The sequence below is a fragment of the Lissotriton vulgaris genome, chromosome 1_1, assembly GCF_964263255.1.
Source record: "Lissotriton vulgaris chromosome 1_1, aLisVul1.2, whole genome shotgun sequence".
NCBI classification, from domain to species: Eukaryota; Metazoa; Chordata; class Amphibia; order Caudata; family Salamandridae; genus Lissotriton; species Lissotriton vulgaris.
In genome coordinates, this window is record NC_141685.1 from 600,519,312 (window position 1) to 600,534,396 (window position 15,085).

General features: G+C 42.7%; 1 protein-coding gene across 1 annotated transcript in view; it reads right to left on the reverse strand.

The window, feature by feature from the left end:
* COL24A1 (collagen type XXIV alpha 1 chain) overlaps nucleotides 1-15,085 on the reverse strand; it is an 897,023-nt gene that overhangs the window by 139,099 nt on the left and 742,839 nt on the right. Inside the window, exons 43-45 of the mRNA XM_086954096.1 lie at nucleotides 10,386-10,439; nucleotides 5,051-5,104; nucleotides 4,726-4,779 (exon numbers count right to left, since the gene is read on the reverse strand). Coding sequence (XP_086810222.1) covers nucleotides 4,726-4,779; nucleotides 5,051-5,104; nucleotides 10,386-10,439 — 162 coding nt within the window. The remainder of the gene's footprint in view (nucleotides 1-4,725; nucleotides 4,780-5,050; nucleotides 5,105-10,385; nucleotides 10,440-15,085) is intronic.

The window sequence follows — 15,085 nt, forward strand, 5'->3', positions numbered from 1 at the left end:
GTTCTCAGCTCCGCCATTGATATTTAAGCCCTTGACTTTTTACACATGGCCAGTCTCATTCCTTGGGTCCAAATAGTAGAAACACATCACCTTCCCAGAAAGGCAGTGCAGGCACACATCAATGTTCCTTAGCAGCAGCTGCAACCGTTCCCAAAATTATCATGTAGATAACACCAAAGAACGAGTGCATGAGTTAGGCCTCAGAACACGTCATGAATCAGCCATAGAAACTGAAGATACACTGCACATAGGAAATTACACTTGGTATTCGAGTTACACTGAACTGTCCTAACTGTTTTTCATTTTTAGTACTAGATTCTGCAGGTTTAATGCAATATTTGCTTTCACTATGAATCTGATGAAGCCAGCAACAAAAAAGGATTCCATTTGCACAAACCACAAAACTGTTTAAAAAGCATCAGCATACACAGCATCTTGGAATGGTCAACAGCCATTTACAATACAAACATGATTGCACTAACAACAGTGAATGACTGAAATATTTAAGAACCAACTACTGCTATTAACACCCCTCACCCCGTTCACTGCGACAGGGCAAATATGTTCTGCTTATAGCTATTAGGACAGCAAATGTTTTCCTGAGATCAAATATTACCACTATTTTAAAGTGTAGCATTTTTCAAGGTAAGACATTCAAGCTAGACAAGAAAATGTAACTGTTTCACTAAGTTTTCTGAATAACCAAACGTTTAATATTTTTAGTATCAATTAAAGCTCTGAAAGGACACTTTGTGCTTTGATTTTTTTCATTATAAGTAGACATTTTGTCATGTCATTAACAAGATAAGGGCTTCTTTCAATCCAGCATGCCTTGACCCTTAGTTTGTGTACCATACTTCAGCCACTGGAAACACAGTACTTAAAAGGATAGATAATCAACGTATGTGGACAACAGAGTTAAGAGAAATGTGTCTATTTTTTCCATCTGTAAATGCATGGAGGAAGCTGAAGAATCCAGAAATAGCCTCTTAGCTTAAAACACCCTGTGAGGCTAAATTCCAAATGTGTTCTCATCCAGACAAGCAAGACCCATATGTTAGTCCCTATAACTGCAATGTGAAGACCAGTTTATTGGCCTTATATTACATAAAGTGCCTTGGGGACACCCCAGGCATTTGTGCCCATCTGATCTACCTCTGGGGCATTTTAGCATTACAGAATGGGTAATACTTGGCATTACAGAATGGGCCATACTTGGCATTCCAGAATGGGCCATACTTGGCATTACAGAATGGGCCATACTTGGCATTACAGAATGGGCCATACTTGGCATTACAGAATGGGCCATACTTGGCATTACAGAATGGGCCACAGATTCCTTCTATAATATGAATAATATAGGATCAAATGTTGGGCCTGTACAAGTCAAAAGGGGATGTGTCTGCTCCTGTGGCCACTTAATATCACAGACGAGTATGTTGTGACCCCGATGATGTCCGTTGGGAGGGCAGCATGAGGGCACCAAGCACCAACCAGGTATCCAACCCTACCCCCTGCAGGCAGCTGCACTCACACAGAGCGGGCGGGGAGCCTTGCACCCTCCTAAAAGTAGAGCCAGGTCTACTCGCAGCAAAACTGCAGCTCTGTCTTTTATCGATACACCATCCACAGCTTGTGCACAAACTTTAAAGTTCATTCCTGCTCTTGGTAGTGACTGAAACAGACATTTCAATTTGCCAAGCGTTCCGTCTTTTTCTTTTCTTATGTTGTCTGGGTAAGTAATAGCCTTCACCCATAAAAATGTGCACCGACTCTAAGCTTATGTGAACAATCAACTAGACAAGATTGGCAAATAGAAGCATTCTAAAGTGCCTCCTGCCACTTCTAGACACTATAGGTATCTCTTGTTTACCCTTGGTACCATGCTGTACACAATGTGTTGAAGGATTGCTCCTTCCACCCTACTTGACAGTCGGAAGAATTTAAAGAAGTCGCACAGCTGAGCGGGGAATACTCTTTACAGAAATGTTGTTGGATTTTTAGAAGATTAGTTCAGAAATTAAGATATCATTAAGGTATCCCTACTAAGTCAGCTGCAGAAAAAAGAAGCAGTTAAATATTACTATTTCTGAAATTGATATATCATAGAGCATGATCAACAGTGTGCTAGTTTAAAACCTCTTCTCTGGCAACGTCATTCTTGTGAATGAATTATTTTCAATACTATATTGCACCTCCTGCAGCTGAACTGTGACTCATAGGAATGGTATCCCTGCTGTCCAGAAGAAATGCAAAAACTTTGCAAAAACCTGCCCCAAAATAGCCTACCGTCATTTTTCCTGCCCCGGGGCAATGGTGAGTGAATGAAGAGTGATTTACTGTTACTGGATAATACAGGTTGCCTTGGTTACTATCTACCCACAGAGAGCCGACATCTTGAAATGTCATCTGTCATCAGTCTATGATCCACCTAGGATCAGGTGGTTGCTCTGACCCTTAACTTACCTGTACAACAAAAGACAGGCACTCATTAAATGTCATTCAGTCGCTATCATCCACAGCTCTGGTATCAATTTAACTGAGTTTCTTTCAGTTCAATTTAGAGAAACTCATTCTTTTGTAAATGTGCCTTCTTTCCAGAAGACATCATTTCATTGGCATAACTTTGTGTTGTGTGTCTTTCTTTTTTCACAACATTTTATTCCAGCTAATGTACTTTCTCTTCACAGGCTTAGAATACTAGCTACAAGCATGGAATAACTCACAATATTTCCGCAAAATGTAAAAAATACATTTATGGAGGAGGAACACAACAACCAGTTAAAAATCACATTCGTGCCCTAGAGGAAACTGTCTGACGTCTCAATACAAAGCTATCAATAAGGATCACCAATCTGTTTATTTATTTTATTAAGTTCTACAGTTCTGGCTTGAGATATGAAGCTGATTTATAATTTAAAAATTAGTGCTCTGGACCCCCTTTGCAGAAGTATGCAAGTACGCTAAACATACTGATGATCATGGTTGGGCCGAACGCGCCAAGATGCCCGGTGCCATATGCGCTCTCAATGTAACACTTTAGCCTACCAGGAGATGAGAAGGAAAACGCTCCATTATAAGAAGTAGGTCCTATTATTTATTATAACCACATTTGAATATTCACAGACTATTTTACATACCGGATTTATTTATTTCACACTGTTGACACTTGATCTATGATTGAAGCCACCTATTAAAGCCAAGGAATCCAAACCTGATCCAGTTGTAGCTAATCATCAGTATAAAAGATTTCAGGCACAAGTTTGAGATAAAACTAGAGTTGCACATCTTTAGGTTCATGACATGTATCTTTGGCCAATTATCCCAAACACTGAGAGATTTAGTTAGTCAGAGAATACAGTAATGCAGCGCTGTATGATACAACTGCTCGATCATCGAAACGCGCCCGTAGAGAGAGTGACTTTCTGGGACTTCTTGTAGCATAAGTGAGAATAAGATTCAGTGAATATACAAGTCACACAGGCACTCATCTAAAAGGCTACATGAATATGTTAAATAAAGCAATCTGGTGAACAACTTAAGGTCCAACGCACCTTATAGGAATCTGAAAGGGATTGTGCCCCCTGAACCAGGTAACTGCAGTCAGTGGTTAATTTGTAAAAAGATAAGTGCTGAGGCTAGCATCAGGAGGCAGCTTGCAGCATCCCATTTCTCCAGTTAGCATTGCCTAAAACAGGACTAACTGCTAACCAAGAAATTGAGGAGAGGATGTGGTGTAATGGCCAGAGCTGCCAATTTCGGAGAAGAGGAACTAGGTTTGAGTCTCGCCGTTGACTCTACATTTTAACCTCTAATTCTGGGCAAATCACTTAATCTCCCCATAAATTAATGTGTCCTTAACTGTTGCTTATGAAAAGTACCGGAGTTGGTGATTACGTGCCAGTGCTCACCAGAAACCACCGGCCCAAATTAAGCACTGACTGCAGCTTCAGATGGTGGAAACAGGTGAAGCAGCAGGTTTTATTAAGAGTCCTTTCATGGTGGAGTTCTGCATGAATATGATTACCCACAAAGAAGCGGCCACATTACAGCTTCAGCGGCCCTAAAAATTCCCCTTTTGGCCACTCTCCTCATGCACGCCACCGGCATAAGAAACGCAGGTCTCATTGAAAAGTGTTGACAGACGGAACAATAACGAGTAAAGCACAGCCATGCTTCAGACATCATACTTGAAAGCAGACCTATTTTACTAGAGATGGTAAATGGAAAATACTGCCAGAGGAAAAACAGCAGTCTAAGAAAGGGGAAATGGTGCCCAGCAGCAAAAAATGCTGGTTGTAAAACAGAGCAGTCCCTGCAGTTAAAAAACAGAAGATAATGTGATCTGCTGGGTTTACAGAACACCCAACCCATCAACATTACTGCCCGGAAATCTCCGAGGAGGGTTAGGTTCCCTCTGGTAGTATATTTCCAGGATTATGAACCAGGCGTCCTTTACAAAGTGTCTGACGTTTATTAGATTCCTGCAGAACTAAGGTTTAAGTGCCATTAGGACTGCATGTTTCTTCATATTGGACACTGAACGGATTGATGATCTTGCAGCATATGTCAAGCGAACATAAACACAAAAGCAACACTTATGTTTTCAACCCTACAACACCTGTGAGGCTCATTCATTTCTTGCTGTTCAAAGAGAGTGGTCGGCAAACATATCAAACTGTCATTGTGACCACTGTTGTTGCCTGTAGGGTCCTTTCTACCTACTTCGGGTCCTCGGTCTCCTTTGTGTCCTTGTTCACCTCGGTGACCCGGATCTCCCTTCGAAGGAAAAGAAACATATTTAAAATACAAAAACTAAAGGATGCACCTGCAGTTATGTTAAGCGAGGAACACAAAAGTCCGGTATTAACCAAAGTGGATATAAGTGAAAACGAAAATAATATTTCTTTGTGCAACTGTTTCCCATTTAACTGTGAAATTCTATATACCTGGCTTTCAAGTATGTAACAATGTGAGCAGCGGTTTTACGAGAGTTTCCCTACACAAAGTGCTATAATGTCAAAGGAAGTGATGAACTGATCAAACGTACCGGAGGTCCTTGCTGTCCTATAGCTCCTCTTGGTCCCACAATGCCGATGTGACCCTGGGGAGAAATATGGAATTAGTGCATTAAAAATGACGTTTGAATATGTTACCAGCTCTTTCGGTTGAAATTATTTCACAAAGTGTCTGTGTGTATTTTTCTTAACAGTCATAAAGCCCTCTAGAAGTCAAATGTTAATTTTGCTTCACTCCTGAAGATCAATTGTGAACAACCTGTATCAAGACGAATGCATGAGCCTCTAGTATGGTGCACGGGTATCCTTCATTGAATGACATACCTCACAGTATGCTCAGTGTTCGGTAGGGAGTCAGGCAGCACTTTACGGATGTCTGCTCAGTATCTCTTATTCGCCGCCATGATCGCGACACTCACCTGAGGTCTCGACTTCATGAAGAACATCAAGGTCTACTTCATGATGTTCACAGGAGTCTTTTTTGATGCAGTACCCTGATAGAATACATTTTTACCTGCAGCAGAAGGAAGTCAGGTAATGATCCGTGGCTCCATTAGGGGCCACAATTGTGTGGAATATTTGTTTTTGAGTTTATCACTTTTTTTAGCCATTATGGAATCACCCATCAAGTCCCACGGCTGCAATAGATCAACAAGCAGCGCCCAAATGTGGGCTCTGGGACTCTGGCAATGAGGTAACCTGAATACATGTCATTGGAGGTAAGCCCAGCATGACAGTCACTCCTAAATTTTCGTCACATATTTTGTTCTCCCTTAAGTGACAACAAAAGTAGATTTCGTGCAAAGGTTCTTATTTTCAACGAAGAATAAAGACGCCCTTCTCAGAATCGTTACCAAGCACTGTTTTTTTTTTAAAGGAATTTGTAGGATTGGGTAGTCTCTGACCAATTACCTGAGATTATTTTCAGCATAAATGCAGGAAATGGGTAGTCTGTTATTTGAGGGTGACCTGGTAATACTTAGCGTTTTGTTCTGGGCGATCAGTGTAAGAAAATCCATGTCCAATTGTTAAGTATACGGAAGAGGCTCTGGAGAAACTGTACACATAAGTAACTGTACATGTTTATTGTATTAGTGCAAACTGCATAACACAACACACAAGCAGGGACAGAGAGAGGGGGGGAGGGAGAGAGAGAGAGAGAGAAAGAGATGATATTGTATTGTTAAGGAGGCGCTTTAAGAGGTGTTGTTAGTGAGGAAAGTGGTTACAAAGACACTTGCAGTTGTGTCAGTTTTAGGTGTAATTGACATGACTAAAGTGTAGCAGTAAGAGTACGCCCCCCTTAAAGCCACACATTCATCATATTGTTGAAAGTGGGACAGATACACAGTCTGTGATCAATATATCAAAAAAGACCTGATTGTACATGGACGCGTAATCTTCTAGAAGCCAGTTTTTGGGCGGGGATTTTACTTCCCTGCGCTTGGGACCCTTGGAAAGATTACGCGCCCATGTACCATCAGATCTTTATGGATGTGGAGTGGAGGGCGACCTGTTTTGTAATTCCCTCTTATACTCCTTATTGTGGATGACACCGTCTGTGATAACTGGAGCACGGTCTGTTACAACTGCTGGCACAGGCGCCCAGATACCGCTCTCTCAACAGATGGGCGTTTTAAAAAAAGGGGTGGTAACCGCGCTTCCACAGGATCAATGAGGTTGGAGTCTGTCAATAACACTAGGTGTTGTTCCTTACTCTCCTAAAGTGCCCTCGTCTGCAGTTCGGGTCCATAAACTAAGTGAGGGCTAGTAACAGGGTCGGATTGGGATCAAAAATAAGCCTGGGCGCCCCCAAAAAGTGGCTCCTATTCTCGAATCGCTTCCTTTCGCAAAACATTTGTTGGGCAGAGTTATGTGATTAAATGTGGGAGATATTTGGGGCATATGACCAGTTTGATCAAGTGACAAATGTTCAACTCACTGACCTATCTCTTCGGCATGCTGACCGACATTTTCATCACTGATAAGTGGGACACAGAATAAAGTTTTAAAAAGTATTATTTTTAAAGAGCATTGCACGGGAGCTACTGCTTTAAGTTGGATGGAAAAGGTGGGTAGGTTCTCTAAAATATAGCATGGCCAACGAATTGTAGCTTAGAATCTATTACAAGTGTCGCATCAATGTAAATATGGGTGTGGCATAAAATGTAAGATCCAATCCTGTAATCTCAAAGTATGCTGCTATACCAGTATTCGAACGCCTGTGCATCTGTTTTCTGTTATGGGTTCCAAAAACATCACAGAAGAAACAAAAGCACATAAAGCACATAAAACCATTTGACTTTACCAGTAGTTGTTAGTATTCAACATCATGTAAATAAGCATACACAAACAGTGTGCGTTTTCTTTTCCTTCAACACCATTCATATTTTGACACCAGTAGTTGTGTACCAACTTCATGCCTTTTCACCTAAAATGGTAATTACGATTATATTATAATAATCCACATTTGTAAAGCGGGAACAATGACCAGTAAGGGTCTACAGGCGCTGGGGGCCGTCGTGAAGATTAAGCAAGCTATTGCCCAGAGTCACATGGTACAAACAAAAATGCTCAGCACATACCAATATATTTAAAGTATCAAAGAGTAAAATAGTGCATTCTATGAGAATGCAGTCTAGTATCAATCACAATCATAGTGAATACGCTCCCAAAGCCCAATAAATTTGCTGGTGATACATGATCATAGCCGACGCGGCGCGTTTCATATATAATCCTTTGTTCGTGCTTTCCAATGAGTCTTGCTCAAAAGAGCGCCCAATAGTTTAATTTGCGTCTTTCTATCACTGGTAAAATCGTGCCTGCCACGAAGCAGAGATAAATATTCTCCCAAAATGACGCTGTTTAGCCTCAATATATTTTTGACAGTAGTATCCTTCTGTCTCAATTAATTATCAATGGAGCAAGACGTTCGGTCCGATGTCCGAGTTCGTAAGGTTGCAGGCCATAGTGATAGGAACTCGCAAATTACACTATTGGGCGCTCTTTTGAGCAAGATTCATTGGAAAGTACGAACAAAGGATTATATATAAAGCCTTGAAGAAGTCTTGTGGAGACGAAACGCGCTGCGTCGGCTATGATCATGTATCATGTTTTTAATAATTGAATGAAAATATCTATCAAAATAAAGAAAGAAGAAACGTTTTTTTTGATAAAACGAAGTCTCCAGCAAATTTATTGGGCTTTGGGAGTGTATTCACTATGATTGTGATTGATACTAGACTGCATTCTCATAGACTGTACAATATTACTCTTTGATACTTTAAATATATTGGTATGTGCTGAGCATTTTTGTTTGTGGTATTAATTTTGGTTTTCCAAAATATCAAGGGAGCCAGGGAGGTCAGGTTCCCAGTTCGCCCACTACCACTGTTCTGTCTATATTACCTAGACCATTTTAAAAACCAGTGCAGGTCTAGGGTGCCTTTACCGTTTATCTTGTGTCAGAGTCACATGGTGCTGGGCTAATCTGCCGCTGGGGATCGAACCGTGATCCCCAGATTCCAGCATCAGTCGCCCTAGCCGCGGCGCCACACCTCTCCCCCGATTGGCACCTATGTAACCACTGCTCAGCAGAGAGGCCAAGAATTGGATGAGTAACAATGTTATGACCCGCTGACAGACACTATGAGAAACTCCTGTGATCTGTGAATTGTGACTGTCACAGGAACTCCCCCGACATAGCTCAGTTCACAGGATGCGCTCACTATTCAATGGTCATAGTTTGCTTGAAAAACGAAACTGCAAATGTGCACCAGGAAAAACCAATGAACTGTATAAACAAAACGTGTAAAATGAAACACAGTTTGCCTCACTGACCTCCCATATACGGGATTTCGCATTATGGAGCAAAAGATCAGTGTTTTGAATGTAAAGTTTAAGACATATAAATAGGGCCCTGTACCGCCTGTTTCAATGTTTTCAGGGCTGCTGCTTAGCACTGCCAGTGCCAGGACCCTCTTCCCATCCAATGGGATGCCCTAAAGCTTGGATCAGCGCCCGCATGCTTTCATCATAGAGGTGCAATCAAGCAAGCATTAAAATAACCTCCGACTTTTGGGAAGCATTCAAGAATGTTCCGCCGAAACTGAGGGACTCCCCTGCCAAGAAAAGTGTGGTTACTCTCCTCTTCTCCGGGGGGGCTCGAGTATCAGTCTTGTCCACCAGGGACAAAGAAGGAAGCAAAACACCCAGCATGGTCACATTGCCTGGCTCGGCCGCGGGAAGGATGTGGTGACAAATACTCTCGTGGGAGAGGATTTTGGTCTTTGGCGAGGCTGCTCAGCCTTCCCCAGCCCCACATGTGCTCATTGTGCCACCCGAGCAGGGGATGGGGGCGACACAAAGCACGAGCAGTTCAAGGCCACAGGAGGACTTGACCTGCAGCCCGCCTTTCCCTTAAGTGCAAGTCAGCCTATATTCAGGGCCATTGGAATTATGCAATTGTGCGGCTGTTGCGTTTTCCGCATAATTATTGATTTGCTGCATTTGCCACATAATCCATTCTGCTGCATAACCTGCAGTTTTTAACCGCAAAAAATAGTTCTAGCTCGAACAGTTCAAAGGTTCGAAAACATAGAAACACCTGTTGCCACACAGTGGAAGGCCCTTTGCAAATGTAAACTGATCACTTTTCTACTGTGTATTGCTACATGAGGGTGTTAAGCTGGTACTATTGATGTGCAACCAATGCCCAGACACTATTAACAGTATAAAAAAGAAAACATAATGAAATAATACTATCACAAAATGTTCCGTTATGCCGCATAATTTATGCTACAAAATTTACTCAACCCTGCCGCATAATTTGGCCCTCAACTGCTGCATAATTCCAGTGGCTGGCCTATACTTCATTGGCCCGCGGCCACCAGATGGGCCTTTGGTTAAACCGCACACTGCAAAAGTGCACAAAAATACCTCAGTATACCGTAGGAAAAAAGGTCCAGAAATGACCCTCATGCACTCACTGGCCCTTTGCTCCCTGCCCGACAGCCTGCCTTTCGAACCCGACCCTGGCTAGTAACTAGAATTATTCAACAGGTTCAAAGTCAATAATGGACCTTTAGGGCCATAATGAGAGAAGACCTCTTGCTTTGAAATCATAGCTCAAGAAAGAATGTTTGAATGTTTAAAAATCACCCCTCTTGGATAATATATATATCTACTACGTGCATGTGGATAATATAGTCAATAATACAATTATATTTTAACTTTTTTAATATGGTGTTAACTTTGGACCCTGATTAAAGGCTTTGAAAACGTTGCAAGAGTCCTTCAGTAGGGGGCATTTATTGGTTAATTATCATTCAGTTGATTCCCCTCCGAGATTGGAAGAGATGCAGTTACCTTGTAACCCTCGTCCCCGGACTCTCCCCTGTCTCCGTGTTCGCCAAAAGGACCCTGGAAACAAGGGTACAAAGAAACCAGTTAGTTTTCAAACTTTATCGAACATTGGCACAGCAGTACAAAATGATCAGGCTGTCGATATTTCCAAGATAAAAAATGCGCAGTAATCAAAACAGAGTTAATGTGTTTTGCAATTGGGAGTCGGCGCTAGACGTTTGAACAGAAAACACTGCAAAGAACGCGCCCTTGTTCGAGTGTCAGATGTAACACACTCACCGAAGCCCCCAAATACCGTGGCATTGCTGAAATGCTTCCGGGCAAAAACCACGAAAATATTATCCAACCACAAAAACAATGATCCCTTTGTACAAGCCCCCCGTGCTATGGACGAATGAAACAAGACGCTACGCATTTCTGCCTCAGGCTCGGCTAAATCGCTCAATCCGTCATGAGCTCAATTAAAAGGCTCTGTGGCTTTAATTTTTAATTAACAGCGCGTGACATGTTGTTGCTTACCGTATTCATCAAGTAGTAACTTTGAAATATAAAAGGTGTTACACTCCGAGTCATATGATGCACTAGGGCGCGTCTGTCAATCCGGCTGTGTCGGGCTTTCAAAAATCAACAAGTGGAATATATTTTAAATGTATGTGGTTTCAGTGAGTGGTGCTTTTCGCTAGAGGGGCTCCTGGAACACAATTGAGGGTGTACATTCACTATTTTACTATCCACAGCCTAGGTTTAGTCACCAGGAAAGGGGGGGGCAGGCACCCTACACTACACACGAATAACATGCTACTGCTGATGCAACGTGTCATACTGTGACAGTGCACACGCGCTGCTCCAAATGAATGAGTTACACATTCTAGGGCACTGAGTGGCCGCTTTTCCCTGGCCTTCGACTCCTCCACAAACTATAGCCAATTATATAAGTACAGTTTTTCACCCTGCAAATCTTTTCGTCTGCGTCACCAATGGTTGCTTCGGTTTTGCTATTCTGTGTGATTACTCACATCATCTCTATCATAAAACTTCTTAGCTCAACCTAGGGTGTTGGGCGTTCTGGATACGTTTACGTTTAAACCATATAATTCCTAATAAAGTATCGTCTCGTCTCAGATTTCCCAGATTACAGCGCGTGCCCAGAAGGGGATTTCGGATTACAGCGCGAGTCGTGGGTTCTCTTCTCAGCAGCTGCGGTGCGGACCTAATCTTCCCTAGGACAGGAAGAGCGTGCGCCCACACGTCAGTTTCATAATTTGCATACATGTCTGATTTACATTAGAACCTAGAAATACATGCTTTGACTCAAATGCCAAAGTTGGTTTAGCCTTCTTATCCATTTCCCGATGTGTGCATAAGCCCAAATCCACCTTTGGTCTAAAGCAACATTGATTCTGGCGGTTCTAAAACTTTAAGCCTTGCAGCGTGGTCGCCCTGTGACTGCCTCAGCTGTGCAGATTGTATTCAGTTTTTTCTTAGCGCCACTGTCTTTCCGCAGATGCGGTCTAGAGAAGTGTAATATATTGTCTCGACCGAGAGCCCGGTGATAATGTACCTAAAGGGCTCACCACACGTCCACGACGTAAAGTTGTATTATTTCTTTATGGTACACCCCGTTGTTCCACAGTTCACTAGCGGGGTCCCTAGCATGCTCCGCGGTATTGAGACGTATTCCGGAGATGCCAATTTAGTTATGGCCACATGGGGGCAGGAGAGAACTTTTCTATGGACAGTACGCAGCATAGCATTCATATTATTCTAGTAGGATGCTGGCAGAAATTGGAGACGAGGCCTAGGGAGTCGAGACGGAAGTGGCTTGGAAAGTTACAAATACTCTATGGCTGAGACTTGTGGCACGTAACTCCTTCGAATTCATAAAACTATGGGGAGCTAAACTGAGTTCGGAGCTATTTGCACTTAAAAAACAGCAGAGCAGCATTCGTCTACCTCAAAGTCCCTTACCCGAGACGAATTTGCTAAGGATTGTACAGGTTAGGCTACCATCCCTCCGACGGGGTTTCCCTGGGGCCAGCCACACCCTGCCAGCCGACAAGGTGCTCTACAGGTAGCCAAACATTCCCACTTTCGACAACTGCGCATGTACAGTAAATAGTTCGCCCACCCGTACTGGGGACCAGATGGAATGATTCGACGCGCATTAAAACCCAGTCGTTTTACAACGTTTATTTGTTCTATTTTTTCTTTATAAAGCCCTGCGCAGTTGTAATCAGTCTCACTGCACCAACACAAATTCTACATTTTTTAAAGCAAACAATGGTGGTAATTATCCTGTAAAATAACATTTGTGCACTGGTAACCCGCAGTGACTTGACTATTGTCTATGCACAGTAATCTCACGAGTATTTATTGTAGGAAACACATCAGGTGACAAGACATACTGACCAGCAAACATGTATTCTATTAAATTGATTAAAATGTTTTAAATTGTGTAGGCAATACGAGGTTGGGGTGACGAAAAACATCACCAGGAAAGCAGAAATTGGAGAATGAATTGACGTAGTTTTAAAATTGGCTCTTAGACGATGACAACTTGTCAAACTTGAAATGATATGGAAGACAATATTTGATGGCTTACTGTAATCATATATAAGCCTGTTTATGTAATGCTTCTTCATCTGTGAGGAGTATTGCGGTGCTTTACATGGAACTAACAGATTTGTAATATTACCTTGTTCAAAGGAAACAATGAAAGAAAACACTATTAGAACCAATGCAGGTAGCTGCCTTGTAGCATTACTATAAATGGCCACAAGAGTGCGCCAGGTTGTAACAAGATGTCTCAATAAGGCCATGTTGCTAGGAGAACAGAGTGCAAAAAAGTCTCCATGGAATTTTGCCCCTGCCCGCCAACATTCTTGCACTGGAACTGCAAAAATCACAGTTCAAAATGAAGCAGACACTCAAACAAGAGGAAAGTAAGATGTCTTAGAAGCAAACGGGGGAAGATGTGACTCAGTCCGGAGTGGACCCTGGACCGCAGGAGACAATTTGCTCAGCTCAGAGTGACGGCATTGGGACCATGATCACTAGCTTTCATATTACACTTCTTAAGTGCACAGCATTTGAACAAAAGTTACTGTTTCGTATACTAGGGTCGTTTATTGGATATGTTCTAGTTACGTGAAAATGACCTGAAATAATAAGAGTTAAAGGAAATGTACATTTTGAACCTGAATATTATAAATAATTACCGATTCTCATTTTGTAATAACAACTAGTGGTGTTGCACATCAATCGGTTTTCTGTGAAGGGGCTCCATCTTTGATACTGCACTGTACATCTCTTTAGTACAGAAGTATTTCCATCACTACCAGTACATTTTACCAACTTTTAGCAGTAATGTTTAACTACTGAATATGACGCACGTAGGCCCTCATTACAAGTCAGGAGGAATGGGATTACCTCTTGGACTTCCACTAGGTCTGATTCAAGGGGACCGTTTCTTCCACACCTGCTTGTTTTGGGAGGCCGAACCAGACTTCACACAGTAAAATCTCATTAGATTTTGGCTGCAGCAGTCATGCCTCATTCTCCGCTTTCTCTGACAAGGGGGGCATTCTGGCAAAAGTGCTTTCCCCTTCTCCTCATCCCCTACTCTCCCACACCCTTCCCTAACTCCTACCCCATTCAGAGGTCACTGTTTGCATCTACCACCTGCTCACAGCAAGTGGTTAATATATGCTTTATGCCCCATGGAATTGTGAATTCCATGGGGTTTTACAACCGGAAAGAATCAGTCCCACACGGTAATTCCACATTCCATGGGGTATAAATGGGGCAGATTTACTGCCCGGTAACTGCAAATTGCATGTGATTTTACCATGGTCCCTTACCATGCCACTCAGAATGAGGCTCAGAGAAAATGATGGGCACTTTTGGTTATGTTTTTGCTGCCACTTGTCTTTACCACCAAATATGTCACCACCCGGCGGTAACTCCACACAGGAGGCTGTAATATCTGAGACACTGCTGTAATACCCCGCCGTGGAGCATTCCTCTGACAGGAACAGTAATACAAAGACCAGATCTATTTCTATGTCAGAACAGGAGGCTCCGATTATGCTTTCTCATTTCTTTAATGAAATGCTCAGCAGCCAATAAAAACAACCAAAAAACTACATTTCCCATGAACACCAGGGAATGACCATAGAGAGTAGTGTATAAAAGGTCCCAACATTAGTCCTTCTTCCTCTTTCTTTGCTGCTCCACAGCCAGTTAAGTGCATTATTTTCTCTCTACTAGCATATTGTTACTTGCTTACTTGCTTTAACATTGTTGCTTGCTTTGTATATTGCGCTTTGCCATTGCGCATTGTGGTTCGCACGTTTGGGGCTCGGTCTCCGTTCTCCGTGCGTGTTTTTTCTCCGCTGCCGGTGTGCAGCTTGCTTTGGGCTCGGAGCGTGTGTCTCACCTCCGTTTGTTGGTTCGGGCGCTTCCTAGCTGCTCGCGTGCCTTTGGTGGAGCGGGAGCAGGGGTTTCCGTTTCGTTGGGGAGCGCGAGCGCTCTCGAGACGGTCTTTGGTGGCAGGCGACAGTCGCGCATGCGCGCTGTCCTATTTCCGGTTTCTGGAGTTTCCTCAGCGCTGGTTGAGTGACGACGTTCGTTTTTGGCGTCCTGCCCACAGCCTGTTTCCAAACTTTAACCCCGTCAGACACGAGGTCTTCTGAAGGCTTTGG